The 17,099-nt window shown below is 39.1% G+C and overlaps 1 protein-coding gene across 2 annotated transcripts; it reads right to left on the bottom strand.

Annotated features, from left to right (window-relative positions):
• Positions 1 to 7,717: 7,717 nt before the first annotated feature.
• CBLN2 (cerebellin 2 precursor) lies at positions 7,718 to 15,589 on the bottom strand. 2 transcript variants are annotated; one of them, XM_063299046.1, is made up of 5 exons: positions 15,205 to 15,589; positions 14,801 to 14,863; positions 12,824 to 13,411; positions 9,803 to 9,922; positions 7,718 to 9,318 (listed from the first exon to the last, which is right to left on the bottom strand). In XM_063299046.1, the coding sequence occupies exons 3-5, from the start codon at positions 13,160 to 13,162 to the stop codon at positions 9,121 to 9,123; spliced, it is 657 nt and encodes a 218-aa protein (XP_063155116.1). In that variant the 5' UTR covers positions 13,163 to 13,411; positions 14,801 to 14,863; positions 15,205 to 15,589; the 3' UTR covers positions 7,718 to 9,120. The 2 variants fall into 2 exon arrangements, with proteins under 2 accessions (XP_063155116.1, XP_063155115.1); XM_063299045.1 differs by lacking the exon at positions 15,205 to 15,589 and having other exon boundaries at positions 14,801 to 15,072.
• Positions 15,590 to 17,099: the final 1,510 nt, after the last annotated feature.

Raw genomic sequence — 17,099 nt, 5'->3', positions numbered from 1 at the left:
TTGCTGAGTGCTTGCCATAATGATTTTAATAAACAGATAATAGGCAATATGGCTGTTACTCACACATTAGCTTTATACCTGAGGATTTTTGTCTGGCCTATTTTTTTTGTGAATAACATCAATAACTATGCCATGTTCTGTTGAACAGTTAGCTCAATAAATATTATTGAATTCAATTAAGTTTGGAATAAGACAATTGTTAAATAGGTAAAAGTACACTGCCTTCTGCCTGAAAGCGATATTCTAGTATTGACTTACAGCAAGCAAAAAATTATGTGGAAAATGAACATGGCATTAGCTAAACGCAACAGGCATTTGAACTGAATATTTCAATCACGTTTAAAGTTTAAGTGCTTTACCACTAGTACTAGCATAACATTTTGAGCTCTAATCCATAAAATGCTTCATACATTTATCCAGAATAAGTGGGCAAGTTACATTATTGTAGCTTTATTCTGAGATGAGTTGGATATTTGTTTCTTTGACATAGGCATAAAAGAGCACCTGAGCTTTAAGGAATGATTATGGGAACCAGATTTCATCAAACTATTACATATAATGATATCAATGCTATATAGTTAGTCTGTAAGCTTAATTGGTATATTAATTACATAAAACTTTAGGTAATGTTAATTAGTGGATTATGTGATTAAAAACATGGTTACTTTTGAAGTTATTTGCAGGACCAGCCTAAGACATTTTACTGAGACCAAGGAAAAATGATTCCATAAGCAGAAGTTTACTAGGCTAAGTTGAATTTTATTTTAAAACCATTTAGCTGCTAAAGAAGTCTACAATTAAGCAACAACTTTTGCTTCTATAGCTACATTTCCTATGGGACATGAGTCCATAAAATAATAGTCCTGCTTTTTCCTCGAGCCATACAACAAGTTCACATTGTAATAAATTCACAATCTTTATAGAACGAGGCCAGTCTGTAAAATTGTTTGATCATTATAAACTGAACTGTTCTATTTCTGCATTATATTATTGTTGTCATGTTGATTATAGAGATATCCAGTATCTGTCCATTTACAGGGTAGGTTGAGATGCAAAGAGAAGACTGAGAACTGTCTATGATATGAAAAAAATCAAATACTGTAATATAAAATGCTATCATAAGTAATTGGCTTAAAATGCAAGACTAACTGGAAGGCAGGGACGCGGTGGCGCTGCGGGTTAAACCGCTGAGCTGCCGATCGGAAGGTCGGCGGTTCGAAACCGCGTGGCGGAGTGAGCTCCCGTTGCTCGTCCCAGCTCCTGCTCACCTAGCAGTTCGAAAACATGCAAATGTGAGTAGATCAATAGGTACCGCTTCGGCGGGAAGGTAACGGCGTTCCGAGTCGTCATGCTGGCCACATGACCCGGAAGTGTCTATGACAACGCCGGCTCCATGGCTTAGAAACGGAGATGAGCACCGCCCCCTAGAGTCGGATTCGACTGGACTTTACGTCAAGGGAAACCTTTACCTTTACCTAACTGGAAGGCAAAGAATATGCTAACTCTGGGCTTTTCTGCCACAGGTAACAATCTGATTTTATGGAATATAAAATCATATAATGAAAAGAACAATTATTCCATACTGTAGTTTGAAGTGTATATGTTCAAATGGTATCAGAAAAATAATGTTGTAGACTGCCTTAAAGCATACTGTGTTTTCCCCAGATGTTCACAAAATCAATGAGCCATAATCATTTAATAAACAATAGGTGCTTAATTAAATATGAGATCAGAATAAAATGCATCATTCCCCAACACATTTTCCTGGTGACCTCAGGATGAGTTGGAACAGCACCTCCCAGTATTCTTAATTGGCATATTAACTCACAATTCTGAAAGCTTCCTTTCAGATGTATCTGGAAAACACTGTGTTGGGAAAGGTGACAGGATAACCCAAAACATAATCTAATTTACTCAACTAGTGGCTGTTCACTGCATTATTTATTCTGTTAGCACCAAACCACCCGGGCCAACCCAAATTAGATATGTACATATTGGAATTCTTATTATTACCTTTCCAATTTAATATTCCCTAGAGGTAAAGAGCTGGATCAGTTCATTCCCTTTTAGTCTACATGCAGCTACTTGGTGATCCATTGACATCATAGTAAACAAACAAAGAAACAAAAGGACAGACCATGGATGTACTTTAACAGTGGAAGAAGTAGGTCCACTTTGCCTCCACCTTCCTTTAAAGGTAAATTAAAATAAAGAAGTTCCAAGCTGGAAGATGGCAGCCATATTATCTATTTGTTTTTAAGTGGCATTGGTGGTTTGCTAATTCACTGCCTGACAAAAATAGATCCCAAATGTTACTTGTATATGGATTTTTATATGACCTTTTGAATTTAAAGTCTATCATTTGGCACATTTTCTTATATGCAAATAATAAGTGCATTTCAGTGGCTTAATCAGAAAAATAAATGTGACCCATACTTGTACAGAAATATTATTTATTCTGATAATTTGGTTTTATACTGGAAAAAAATTGCTTCATTCCACAAAGAGTAACATATTTTTCTTCATAAACAATTCATTCTGGAGATATGCCAAGGCACTTGCATTCCACTAACCTAAAGGAAAGTAGAGATACCATGGTGTCTTACTCATCAGTCAGTTTAGAGAATTGCCATGTTACATCATTTGTGTTGGGAGTGCTTTGCTAGAAAAATATTTATCATTGCAAATACTTCCCTTCTGTAATGTTACCTTTGGATTACTGCATTCAGAAATGCAAGAACATTATGGGACTTAATCATTACATCTTGCTCATTCTTTATCCTTTAAAAGCAGTGTTTCTCAACCTTGGCAGCATGAAGATGTGTGGACTTCATGCTGGCTGGGGAATTCTGGGAGTTGAAGTCCACATATCTTCAAGTTGCCAAGGTTGAGAAACACTGCTTTAAAGCAACCCAGCCATGAGACATTGGATAATATCCAAAGTTAGAGACAAACATTCCAGTTGGGTTGGGTTCATACCTGTTAAGCCAAAGCAACTATGTGTAAGCCTTGTATTATTATTTATAAACCATGACATATTTTAATTTATAAATAAGTCACTTATTAAATTATTATTCAAATAAATTACTTTTAGAAAGAACTTATCTTAGATTTGCTGGAAATGTGTTAATAGAGGCAAACATTTTTTTTCTATCCACTCTTTCCATTTGGAACTGTTTTAAATTCAAGGTTGTGTTCCTTTTGGGGAAACACAGAAACACAGTAGCCTAAAATATTGTGTGAATCCAGCAGTGTAAAAAGGTCATGCATGAGCAGTGTTACCCATGGAGGAATGTTGCATTTTAATTCTGTCCCTGTGGGGAGAGGCAATTTATTTTTTAAAACAAAGAAGTTGTAGGAGGAATTAAACTTCTAGTCTCCATACACAGTGGTCTTAATCCAGACTAGGCCACTATGTAAATTAAGTCTCATTTTATACATACATGCATACATACATACATACATACATATATATATATATATATATATATATATATATATATACATACATAGTGTGTGTGTGTGTGTATACATACATACATACATACAGTATATACATATACATATACACACTTATAGACATATATACATATACAAATACATATACACATATACATACACACTAGATGTTGTTTAATCCTTAGGCTCACCTTCTCTGTTCCATGGACCTTTAAGTAAGCACTTCCATGCCATTAACTTTATTTATTATTTATATCACAACACTGTGCTTCTGTGCCAACCCAAATATGAGTACAGTGGACTTCTGTGATTCAAAGAAATATTAATACTAGTGTGGAAAAGGGATCTGGTAGGATGTTAAAATTTTATTCTGATTTCTGATTTTTTAGATGATGGTGATGATGATGGTGATGATAGAAAATAACTTTATCAACATATATTTTGGGAAAGGTATTGTACAGGTTTCTTAAATTCAGCTTAATTCCAATGGAGGGGGTATGGCCCTGCATTTCACTGCATTCATCTCTTCAAAAACTGCAGCCTCCCAATCATCCTGTGCTTCAACAAAATTCCACAGGAAGATATCAGGAGAAAACTCCTCTTCCTTGGGAGCTTTTTCAGATGAAGAAACAGGAGCAGCAAGAATGCTGAAAAATGGAGACGTACAGTATGAAACAAAAATAGGAGGGAATAAAACATTACCATCACCATGCAGCAATAAAATAAGTTCAATAAAGGAAAAGAAATTAGATTCATTCTAAGAATCAAGTGGAAAAACAGAAACCTCTTTCACAAAGGGAGAAAACTCTGAGGAAATTAAGAGGGCAGTTTTTAGCACCAGGTTATTACTTTCCTTTCTTTCTTTCTTTTTTCTGTGTTATTTTGCCCAGTGGAGAATCCTTAAAGCTGGAGAAACCTGCATAACAAATGTTAAATTCTATTCTCTGAAGAGTGAGAAATTTAATATTAATATTTCTTTTTTAGAAATAATGAGTGCCTGGTGAATCTCCTGAACATGTTTTTCCCTTTATTCCCTGCAATATTCAGTAATGCAGAATGTAGGATTTAATTATCTCCTTCAGATTACTGATCTCGTGAGCAGCAATTGATGAAGTACCATAGAAGCAAGAAAATTCATAGTGGGGTAACACTGCTAACATGTGCATTGCCTACTTTTATAAAGACTATAGGTAGAGCAAACACAAGGACACAATTGCTTCAGATTACAAGTCTAAATTAGTTACTAAGAAGTAAGTCCCATTACACTCACCAGGCTAACTGCTATGCAATCACTCTTAAGATCCCACAGTTAGGTTTGTTCTCCACAGATTCCTCTGAATTTTCAACCTTTTCTTTCATTGTTATATATGATTTTAGCAACACTGTATGCTACCTTATGCCACCTTTAAAATAGACAAAATAGAATTAATCTCCTATTCTTCATATTTGTTTTAAAAACTCAACAGCAATTAAATAAAGCAGCCAAATTGTGCATAACATGGAACTAAAGGTCTCCAATGCAGCCTTCTAGATATCAGTGGATTGATAACAATTGGGACCAATGGTTACATATTAAGTGCTTCCGCATATAAAAATAAACTCAACAAGGACAGCAAGAAATTAGTTCTTATTTTAAAAATGCTTTTTTTAAAAATATTCTTTGTGGACATTCTCTAAACTTCTCAAATTCCAGTTCAATTTTTCTGGCTATAATGCATCCATACATTTAGTCCAATAATTAAGCTTTTTACTCTAGTCCATAAGCATTTCTGTGATTCTGGCTATGCAACAAGTCTATTACCCATTATGTCCTATAAGAATGAACAATCAGTGACTTCCATCATTTTTAATATTCTTGTTACATAATGTATACAATTTGTCCTTGATGTTTTTTTCTTAACTCTATGACAAAAAAAAGATGAGCTAAAAAAGTAATACTGAAATAAAATAATTTCATTTTTATAATAAATCTACAGCTGAAATGCTTGAGTCTCTAATCTCACCTTCGAAGTTTAATAGCTTAAAGAAATCGGTTCAGTTCTAGAAAAATACTCTGAATATATGCCACATCACTGAAACTGCTATATTTGCATATTGCACATTCCCAAGAACATCAGCAATGATAATTGTAGTATCAGAAGTTACAATTAGTAAATATTTCTTTTCTTTCTAGAAAAAAAAACCCAAATCCCACCAAACTGAAATACCTCAAGTATAATTTTAATTAAAAGTTTGATAAACTGCTTTAAAATATTTTTAAACTGCTTTAAAATATTTTAAAATATTTTTTACTTCCCTTTTATAAATTATATTGTAGGTATTAAAATTGTCATGTCATAAAGTTAGCCTTACATTTCTGGTTGTAAGATTAAAGCTAAGATGAATGGAAGTAAATAAGTTCAATATTTTTAATGCAGCCTTTCCCAATCTGATGGCTGCTACATATATTGGATTGCTATTCCCATCATTCACATCCAGCATGAGGCTTTTCTCTGATGCAATAGGCTGCTGAGTTAATGTCCTCCATTATTCGTTGACATATGATGTTAGTGCAGAATATATGTTGCAATCCATTTTAAGGGATTTATTATATTACAATTTAGTACTTTGAAAATCTGCTATGATGCATTTGAAGACACATATTCTAAAAGCAACATTTCCCTTTTCAGTATTTGTTCTTATTTTGGTCTAAACAGCTTTTTAAAATTCTGACTCACCTAAAACCTTGCAATATTCGTAGCTAGAAGACAATTCTATAGTACCTACAATCAAATTTATTGTTGCAAAAACTACTGCATCACAAATGCTACTTAAACTGTCCTCATCCAAATTTATTATTGAATTTTGAGTACCAATTAGCTATTTTCATTACCAAAGCAGAACTGAAACATTAGGAATTCTCCACTTCCCCTTTTAAATGTACATATTTTGCATAGGTTGACACACCCTCTTTCCTTCTTTCCTTTTTTTCATTGCTTTCCTCCCTTTTTTTTTTTTTTTGCATTACTTCCTTTCCCTTTTTATACCTTAGAAACATATATGTAATTTGTGCTTGTATAATTGCTACCTGAAAAACACCAAACTAAATAGAATTGAATCTGCAATTACACCGATAATTATTTTTTGTGTTGTACTAGAACACTGAAATAAGATACTGCATAGCAAATAATTTGATGCAGTTTTATGTACAGACATGAGAAACTGGTTTGCTTGTTTCTGCAACCAGTGTTTATGAATTCACACAGTAACACAGAGAAGGGAAAATATGCAAATACATTGAAATCTGCTCAAACTGTACATTGGTATAGAGAATCAACAGCCTTTCAGATGTTGGATTTCCACCAGGGCAGTGCCCCGTATGCTAAGCACCGTAGTCCAACAAGACCTGGATACCTACAAGTATTTCACTTCTGCTATTCATGCCCCAATTCAAGCATTCAATTAGAATTTTGCTTATTTTATGTGTTGAGGAGGTACTAATGCATGCCATAAAGTAATAGAGAGTGGAATGAAATGTATTTGCAGTACAACAAAAATGAAATACCTGTCCAGATTTCCCACTGGATGAGAGTTATAGAATATTATATCACATTCGGCACTAAAATCTATATTCATAGACTCCAGTACACGCAGAATTATAAAAAAAAATATCTATATCCCATATCTAAGAATATATGGATAGGAATTTGCTATATAGTGAGACCCTGTTAGACTGCTGCAAGTGGTTAAAAAAATCTATACAGAATTTGAGTTAGAAACAACCCAAATGCAAACCAATACTTGACTGGATATTCTAAATCCACAATGTAAGAAACAGTCAACCAAAGTAAAGAGAAAAAATACAATCAGTTTTTAGAATTCTTTTCTTAAAAAAATATTTCAAAGTACACAGATAAGCTGCTAAGAATTATTTCAACTAATAGTGACCCTTCAATGACAAATTAAGAATGAAAAATATGTCCTCTATGCAATGCAATATATTTCTTCCTTGAATTCTGCAAAACATTTGCATTATTTTTCTTTCTTAAGAAGAGAAAGAAGAAGCTATCAAAAGAAAAATGAAATGAAATCCCAATCTACCCAGCTCCTCAAAAATATATCTGAAATATGGATTTTAAAAACAGATTGGTCATTAAAAGCAAAGAACCCCACCCCTCCAAATTCTCATTACTTTCTCTTTTTTTTAAATTCCAAAATGCAGTTTTCCCTGTGTTGCCCAGCTACCTTTGACACTTCATAAAAGTAAAAAGAAGGCAAGTTGGACATGAAACCCATTTATTCTGAATCTAAAGTTCATCAGCATTTTGGTTACATTGACACATAGAAGGTGAATTTTAATTCATCCTGAGGTTTCTTCTTTTATTATTTGAAATCAGTGACCTTTTTGTATACAGTATTGGATTAAGACTATTCAAAAGCCTTTGGATGTTAATTGGGGAAGCTTCAACAAAACACAAAGAAAAAGATATACAAATTATGGTATATTTATAGTTGAACCACATCATCTTTGTAAGCTTTCAAAGTCTCAGGATTTCAGTGTCCCTGATTCTGTCACACAAACTGTCTGATCCTAGCAGATTTGGTGTGAATCTGTTTTTATTTAACCTGGAGGGAAGATAACTTGTTGGAACACTTAGAGGCCAAATCACAGCATATATAAGCATAAGTAAATTAATCCATCAAATAAATATCAGGAAAGCAGCAAAGGATTCCCAGTAATGCAAAGAAATGATATTATTTTACAGTATGTTCATTTGAGATATTCACAACCTTCTGAAATAGATTCAGGTAATATCAGAAATGTCAGTCCCTCCCTTTCCAACTCAAGCGGTATTTGTCTTCCACTGTGCCAACAAACGCTTCTATTAAATCAGCTGGATAACACAAGCAGCATCGTTCATTGGTTAGTTTCACTGCAAGCTACAGAGTATATATGTGCTTGCTTTATCATATGGGTCAAACCACCTTTCTTCTTTAGCACAAGAAAGTCAGAAAGTGGCAAGAAGGATGACGGAAAACACAAGTAACACAAAATAAAATAGGTTCCAATCGTGCAAAATTTGCTTCACTGAATAAAGCACTTCTTGACACAGTAATGTCCAAAAATTATCCTCCCCCAGAAGATACAGCTTTGAAGTTTGAAGCAATTCTTATTTTTGTCTTGGTACTTTGTTGTTCTTTTTTAAGGCTATGCAAACACAAAAAGAGAAAGCATACAAGAACATATCACCAGGGTCTTCTGGCTTTGGAATAAGTCCCATACAAACACTTCTGTGGTCCCAGTTAATGCATCCCTTCAGGACAAGAAGAGGAAGAAAGGGAAGAAAGTAAATGAAATCCCAACAATAAAATCCAAAATTGACTTTACAACCACAGGTACAAATTGCTCAGGTTGATAATTTCTTTTTTCTTAAAGATGACTGTCATCTAAAACTAATCAGAGCTGCAGATTTCTCAAGGAACTGTCAAGAGTTAACACAAAGAGTGGCATCAAGAAGTTTTCTCATTCTTCTGTGATGGCCGTCTGATTGGCTGTTTAGAATTATTGGCAGGTCTAGCCAAGTTCTAGGAGGAGGCAGAGGGTTCTTGTGATTTGTTGTTGTTGTTTAATGACCAAATTCATATTCCAGCTTGCAGATTAGAATTCACCTTGTTCTTTCTTTATAATGGAAAGACTAAGAACCCTGAAAAGGTTGAATATTTCCATCCTCCCATGAGATTTCCTCTCTCCAGCTTGAGATGTACTTTGTCTTCTCTTTCCATGAGGAGCAAGACCCCATTGCTGGCTGCTTCCCTGGTAACATCTTGATCTCCAGCAAAAGCTGAAATCACTGGATAGCCATTTTGCATTAAACTTACCTGTAGTACAAAAGAAATATGAGTTAAATGGTCTGGTAAGATTTATCTAAAAGTTTACTGTTACACACCAATATACAAACACACATTCACATAGTACATTATAACCATAAGCAAGTCAGCTCCCCCACATGCAGGAAACGGAAAATAAAGAGTGGGTGACAAGATAGCATAGAACACGTCTCTCTCATGCAGGATGATACTGAAAAGGTTTCAGACAGTCTACAAATTCCCTCCCAGATCAGGCTGTAGATGACACATATATGCTTTCCTCTCCCAGTTAGCTCAAAGGAAACTGTCCAGGGATGGAAAATCACACCACTGACTGAGGCAACAGAGCTATTTTATAACACTGCTAAATAATAGATTAATAAATAGTTTAGCGCATGGACCATTCCCCATTGCATATTTTAACTAGCCTTTGTGTGAATGATTTTGTGAAATGAAACAACTACTCTAAGGAGGAACCACAGATATTGGCACATACCTGGATAGTTTGTCGGTTATACACTTTCACAACATGGAAACTGAAACTATAGATTCCTTTTCTTGGTGCTACAAATATACTGGAAGCGAGGTCAAAATGGTTCCCAATATTAACTAATACCTGGAAGAGAAAAAGAAAGAAATCAGGCTGTTCCTTCATTAAATGGAAAGTGAGGTGGAGGAGAGGCAGCTCTCAGTCAACCCCCTCCCGCAGCAGTGCAAAACCACTGGCATTTGCTGTACAATTAAAATGGACTGCAGGGGGAAGGAGCCAGTTCCCAAGGTGTTGTAAAAGGATCTGTTCAGACAGCTGATTGATTTACCCAGTGGTGTACCCAAAGCTTCTTTGAGACCATGAAAGACACATGATGGCAGCCTATGTCTGCACAGTGAAGGAGAAAACAGAATATATCATTGCTGAGACATACACAAAGAAAGGAGGAAAATAATCCATTGAACAAGCCACCAGATTTTACATTTTCATATGACAGTACTGAAACTAATTGTGTCTCTTGTGGCTCGCAGTGTTAATGTGAAATGAAAGAGGCTTAGTCATGTTCTATGGGATGAAACATGGAGAAAGGAGTTCAGTTTTCAAGACAAGTAGCATTCTTAATCTGCATTCTCTATTCTATTTTTCTTTTCCCACACCCATCCTAAAGCAAAACTTATTCAATTAGCTTGAACAAATAGGGAGGGTGTATATATATTTAACCCACAGAGACTCTGAACATGGACTTAGTGGTAAAAGGAAATACCATTTGCCAATTAGAATAATGCAAAATGATTCCCAGTGCCAAGTTATAAATGTTTCAAAGCATCATCAGTATCACAAATGCTGGGAGAGGGAACAGTTTTACAAGGAAGGTCCTTATCCCAATACTTTGCACAATCCAGTCTGGCTTCTTAAATCCAAAGGCAATGCAGATTACCCAAAAAATGTGAATGAAATTTTCAGACTCGTGAGAGGTCTAGTGAACATTTCAGTCCAGATGTTTATGGTTCTTCATACAATTAGTTTTCATACTATTTTCAGAATCAGACCATTAATCTTCTCTATAATTTGTCTTCTTAGATAACTATTTGCTAACACTTGCTTGGGATCTTATTTCTTGACCACTGAGTAGGTAGGCTTCCAGATGGAGGGCTCTTAGTCCACAGTCACCTTCCAGTTATTTTGCTTTCCCACCAGCTCAATCTTTCATAGATTTTCTTTGGGAAGAAAAAATGTAGAAAAGGCATTTGCTTTGCCCACCACATAATTCCTTGTTTACAATTGCCAGCATCAGTTTTCTGATTTCCATTCACTATGTTTAAGGTCTGTGTATGAATGAACAGAAGTTCAGAAGTTAGTGAAAGGTTTTGGCTGTGATACAGAGCTTGTGAATTTCAGAGCTCATCGACACCTGTTTTAAAACACACGTTTCATGTTACAAACCAAACAGAGAACTCAACATTTCCTTTTTTCTTCTTCTCAGAAGTCTGCAATCCTATAACCATTTAAATAGGATTAACTCCCAAAGAGTTCAGTGAAATTGCTTTTGAGTAGACATGTAAATAATTACTATTAAGTGTCACTGAATTCAATGGAGTTTATTTCCCTAGGTATAGGATTCCAGCTTTGATCTTCTAAACAGAAACTACCAATCTTTACTACATGATTCATTGCATGTACATACTGTACAAAAGCAAAAATAATCAAACTATAATTTTAATGTTTCTTTTTAAGACAATGTGTCATGAGTTGAATGAATGAATATGACAAAATGGTAGACATAAAGCATTCATAGAGTAACTGACATATCTATTTCCCTCTGTATATCAGAGAAGACACAGAATAATTCTGCTAATACTAAAACTCTGCCAATCTATGCTGCCGTATTTTTCCTAGAAATGTATAACAGCAAAGTATATGTAACATAAAATTCCTATGGGTTTGAAGAAGTTATTCTTCAGTTGAGGAGTGAGATAAAATGCAACAATAGTACACACAATGTATATAGAATTATTCTAAATTATCTATTGCAATTAGCCTGAGGTGTTAACTTTTGTATCTATACATTAAGGATATATAGTTAATTTTAAAAAACAAAAACAAAATCCCAGTGTATCCTTTTTTACTTCAGGACTGCAAGAACACAATAGGTTCTTTGAAGATTTCCTTAATAAATCCTTCAGTTGTCCCCACTTGGCATTACACTCGTGTTGTGCAGATTTCTACAGACTGTCTTTCCTGTCCAGTTTACAGAAGGAAGTCCCAGAGTCACCACTTTGAAGAAATTAGATGTAGATATGTCTTAGAAAAGGACACATACATGCTTGTTCCAGATAAGCATGAAGTCATGCTTGTTCCAGATAAAATGAGAAAGGTGTCCTTGGTGGTATTTATTGGTAGACGCAGTGCAAGACAGGACACTAAAGAGAAACACATAAAGTCATGGTTCTCATCCAAGAAGTTGATGAGGAACAAGTGCTGCCAAGATGCTGGCTGTGAATTATTGTAGTGGATGAATTTAAGATTCTTGAAGCAAGCTTGAACTTGAGAAGGATCCCTGGTGAAATAGGACATGATAGGAGAGAGGACACATACCGAAGAGGGTTTGATTGGAATGTGGACCGAGAACATAAAGTAATACCGAAGGTAGCTAGTGCAGAAAAAGTGGGTCACTTGAATAGAGACGGAATGTGTTTTAGAAGATCAGAACTGGGGAATCAATAGCACAGCAGCCACTGATGCTAAGGGGAAGGGCTAAGCCTGGGAGGAGAATGGAGATGGAGCTAAGGGTGAAAGACCTTAGGGACCAGAAATATGCGACCAGTTCTTCTTAACACCAGGGGGAGTAGGAGCAAAGCACTGGGTGGCTGGATGTGATGAAGGCTTACCTGGTGAAAGGGGAGGGAGGCAGGGAGGGCAGTTGGGAGGAGCCTTGACTTTGTTGCTGCTTCTGGGAGGGGCTTAATCAAGGGCGAGGTTGGTGGTGGAAAGGGAGAGGAGGGAAAGAAGACTGGCGCGCCACCTGACCTGGTCGAAGTAGATGGTCATGGTGCGGTTGCTCATCTCAGACGGCTCGTGATTGGTGCTGCGAGTGGCCGAGAAAGCCACCTTGGCGCTGCCAGAGCGCACGGAGATGCCCAGCGATGAAGTGATGGCGCCGTCGGCGGACGGGCTAGAGTCGCATACCACCAAACACTTGCCCTCCAGCACGATGGGCTCGGTGTCATTCTGTGCGCCCACGGCCGGGCAGCTGGTAGGCAGCAGGAAGAGCAGAAGGGCCAGCGCCGCTGCCATGCAGGAGTAACTGCCAGCGGGCTCCGCCAGCGCCCCCCGCCGCCGCCGCCACCACGACCGCCGCCCGGCCATCGCGTTGCAGGGCCCGTCACCAACCGCGGAGTCCAAAGGGGGCGGCGGGGCGGCAGCGGGCGAGACCTGCCTTTATTCTCCGGGCGGGCGCGCAAGCGGTGGCTCGGCTCGGCTGGCCCCGCCTGCGGACCCGCACGGGCCCCGCACGGCCACTGCCCGTTTCTCTCTCGCGCGCGCTTCTTTCCTCAGCGACGGATGGGACAAACGGGAGACTTCACAGGAAGGCGGGAGGCGCGTTGCAGCTGCAGCCTGCAGGAGGGAAGAGAGCGAAGAAAGGGCGATCAGAGAGAAGCGGAGCACGGAGCCCCGCGGCCCGCCTCTCCCCCCCACCCCACCCCCTTCCTCGCGGGCCAGAGTCTTGAAGGTTCGCCCTCGGTGCCTGGAAGCAAAGCAAAGAAACGGAGTCTTTTGGAAGGAGACGCTTTCCTCAGGCACACGGGCAGACCACGGGGAACAGACGAAAGACCCTGGACGAGAGGTTCAGCGGTCCTAGTCGCCCCGCTTCCGCGTTTGACCGGACCAGTCGTCCAGCACCTTAGTTCCCACAATGGCCAGAAATAAATATCTTTTTAAAAGACTTATATATGAGTTTCTGCAGAGAAATGTTTTCTGGGAGGGACTGAGGGAGAACAAGCGGGCGTTGGGGAGGGGGGTGCTTTTCGCTCACTTTTACTGTTCATTCGCTATCAGAGTGAGTGAAAGATATTTTTTTTCTCATTATAGTAGAAGCTTCTACATAATACCCTGAATCTCCAGAATGGAACAACTGCTAAGTATAGGATGACACCCCCAGGAAGATTTAGGCTCGCTGGGACTGGGAATAGATTTCACCGAATACATGAGGGACACATCTGGGTCAGTATATATCAGATTGGACTACGTCTCTCCACCCACCGAAAAATCTCCTAAAATCAAAATAGGTGGGGAAGGCAGCCCTGCCATACCCACAAAATCAGTTGTCGGCAATTCAGTTTCAGACAGTACAGAAACACACAACACCAGTTCTCTATTTCTCTCACCCTCCTCATAAATTCTGAGGGAAAGAGGACATTATCTTGCGCCAAAGCACCCATGCGCGGTAGTCACTTGGCTCCCTCACACCTTGAACACCAAAACTGGATAAATTAATTAAAACTCCTCTCTCGCTTCCCCTCTCTCCGAATTTAGTCTCGATTAAGCCCCCTGCCTGGGAAATCCATCTACGGCTTTTCCCTTCACCCTGGCTCAGCGCGTCCAGGATGTCTTTCTCCCTCGAATTTCCTTTCCAAGTGCCCCAGAAACCCCGCTCAGCTTCCACTCCCCGCGCGCGCCTGAACCAGAAGGTTGTTTCAGCTTTGCTGACCTCTCCCCGCCCGGCTGCAGCAAATCCGCCCAAGAAACCCAGGGAGGGAATACTAGAGAACCAGGAAGCCCCGCATGAAAAGTTTGGGGCGACTGTTTCTGGAAAGTTTAATCTCGGCGACTCGGCTCTTACTGCCCCCCTTCGCCCCGGCTCTTCCTCCGAAATTTCTCTCAAGAAGGCAGCCCGCACTACCCTGTGGTAGGAATTCTTGTTTTCCCCCAACCTCAGTTTTGTAGGAAATTCCCCGGATTTTACAAGTGATCAAAAGGACAACGGGCGGAGGAAGCGCTGATTACCTGGAAGGTCCATAGCGGAGGCGCGTCGGCTTTGCCAAGGCTGCTGTCCACGAAGTTGTATTGCTTGGGAAAAAATGAGGCGAGATTAGACTGGCGGAATGAGGAAACAAGACTCGCCTCAATCCCCCCCGCCCATTGACAATAGTCTCCCCCTTTGTTTTCCCACCCTCTCGCAGACACATTCACACCCGTCACTGTTTCTCACACTAGATAAACTCGAGCAACAGTCCAACCCCACCAATCTCACACGCGCGCGCGCGCGCACAGTCACAGCCACACACGCACACACAGCTGCACTCCTGCCCGAGACCCAGCTAGCCAACGCGCGTCCGCAACCTTTTCCCACGTAGGGGATTTGTTCCCCTGCTCCTGTCCGCGGGTATCTTTCGAAAAGCCACCACTACCTCCCGCCGGACGCAGGCTAAACTTCATCTGGAACGAAGCAGAACGACCTTTGGCTCCAGTTCCTTTTCAGAGAAAGGTCCCGCTTTCCTTTCATCCCCTTGAAAAACGAGTAGAAAGAAATCCGCTTCTCTTCTGCTCTGGTCCCTCCCCTTCGTCCAGGTTAAGGAAGGGGCAGCAGCCGCGGAAAAGAGCTGTCAACTCCTGGAGGGGCGGGAGGGGGGAGCAGCACGGCCGTTCCCTGGGTTGGAAGTTGCGTTTCTGGTCCGGGCACTGCCAACAGCTGGCGAGTGGTGAGAAGGGCAGAAGGTTTGTCCCTTTAAAACCTCAGGACACAGGAGTTGTCTAGGCAGCAATGCCCTATTAACTCGGCTTCCAAGCCTTGTCTTTTTCCCCAGGAATGCCCTATCGATCGGGGATTAGATATGTGTGGGGTTCGGGGGAGGCGTCTTACCCGGATGGAACGGGACGCAGCCGCTCCGGCGAACTCCAAACTCTGGTTATAGAGCGCCACCTCGCGGCCTTCAGGCTTCCCTATTAATATATTCGAGAATTAAAGGGATGAAGAGAACGGGATGGATTAGAAAAGGAATTTCGGCAGCGGGATTCCCGGGTGAAGGATGAACTTCAGTTAAGTTCTTGCTCCCTTGTCGGTTTGTCCCCCTTTCCTTTCTACTTCGTGCAATCACGTGGGAATCCTGCGCCCGCAGACCTTTCGCTGCCTTGGCCAGGCCGCCGTGGGGACAGAGGCTGCAGCAGGAAAGATTAGCATTTGTTGTGGGCGGCAAAAAACAGACGCGCATGGCTTAAAAAAATGCAGTTCGGCTGCTTCTGAGCTGTTGCTGCCAAAAAATAAAGCAGAAAAATCAGGGAAATAGAACTTTTTATGGTGCTGTCATTTACCTTACAATTGCCTTTTCATTTCTCATTCTGGGATATTTGGGCCAATTTTTATTTAAAAACAAAGGAAAGAACCAAATGTATCACAAGAGAAAGGTGGCTTGTCTTCGTGTCATCAACAATCCCTATTCCTTAAGAAATAGTAACAATTGTTACTGTTAATTCCTATAATGATATATACTTTTTATTTTTTCTGTTGCATTTTTTCACTTTTTAAACACTTTTTATGTGTGGCTTTTTTTCTTTGAAAATGTATGTATGCATTATAATTATCTTAGTGTTTTTTTTTTCCTTTTTCTGTTATTATTTTAAAAGCAATATAAATAAATAAATAAATAAATAAATGGTAACAATAATCATAGGAGTCTTTCATGTAATAGGTTCCAGGGATGAAAACATTGTCCAACCACATCCATTTTTACAATTCTACTTTATAAGATGGAATTTAAACTTAGCTACTCCTTTTAAGAAGATAATTAAGCCATTAGCTCTGTATTTTGGAAAGTGATGTTCTCTCCCTTCTGAACTGCAGGACTACATAAACTTTGCCACATAAAATGTAAAGAGACTTCAGGGAATTGCAACCCGACTTCAAACCACTGAAGCCAGAAGAGATTGAATTATATAGAGAGTTGTAATCTACCAGCATTTATTTTTAGTTAAATGCATACAGGTATCCTTTTTAGCAATCACAATTGGGACTGGCAACTTGGTCATTAAGTGAAGCACTCACTAAGTGAAATTGCCACTGTGCTTGCAATTTTACTTCAGCTTTCCTTTGCTTTACAGACCTGCAAAGGTTGTAAATGTGAGGATTGGTTGTAAATTTACTTTTTCATCACTGTCATAACTGCAAAAGTTTGCTAAATGAGGCAGTCACTAAATGAGGACTACTTATATCCATATAGGTATGGATACAGATAAAGGCAGCTGAACACTAGCAGGTTTGTTCTGAAGGAAAACAAGTAATCAGTAAAGGGCTGTCTTCCCTCCACTT

Source organism: Candoia aspera, chromosome 3, assembly GCF_035149785.1.
Source record: "Candoia aspera isolate rCanAsp1 chromosome 3, rCanAsp1.hap2, whole genome shotgun sequence".
NCBI lineage: Eukaryota > Metazoa > Chordata > Lepidosauria > Squamata > Boidae > Candoia > Candoia aspera.
Note: the sequence above shows the minus strand (reverse complement) of the source record. Positions and strands in the feature narration are given on the sequence as shown.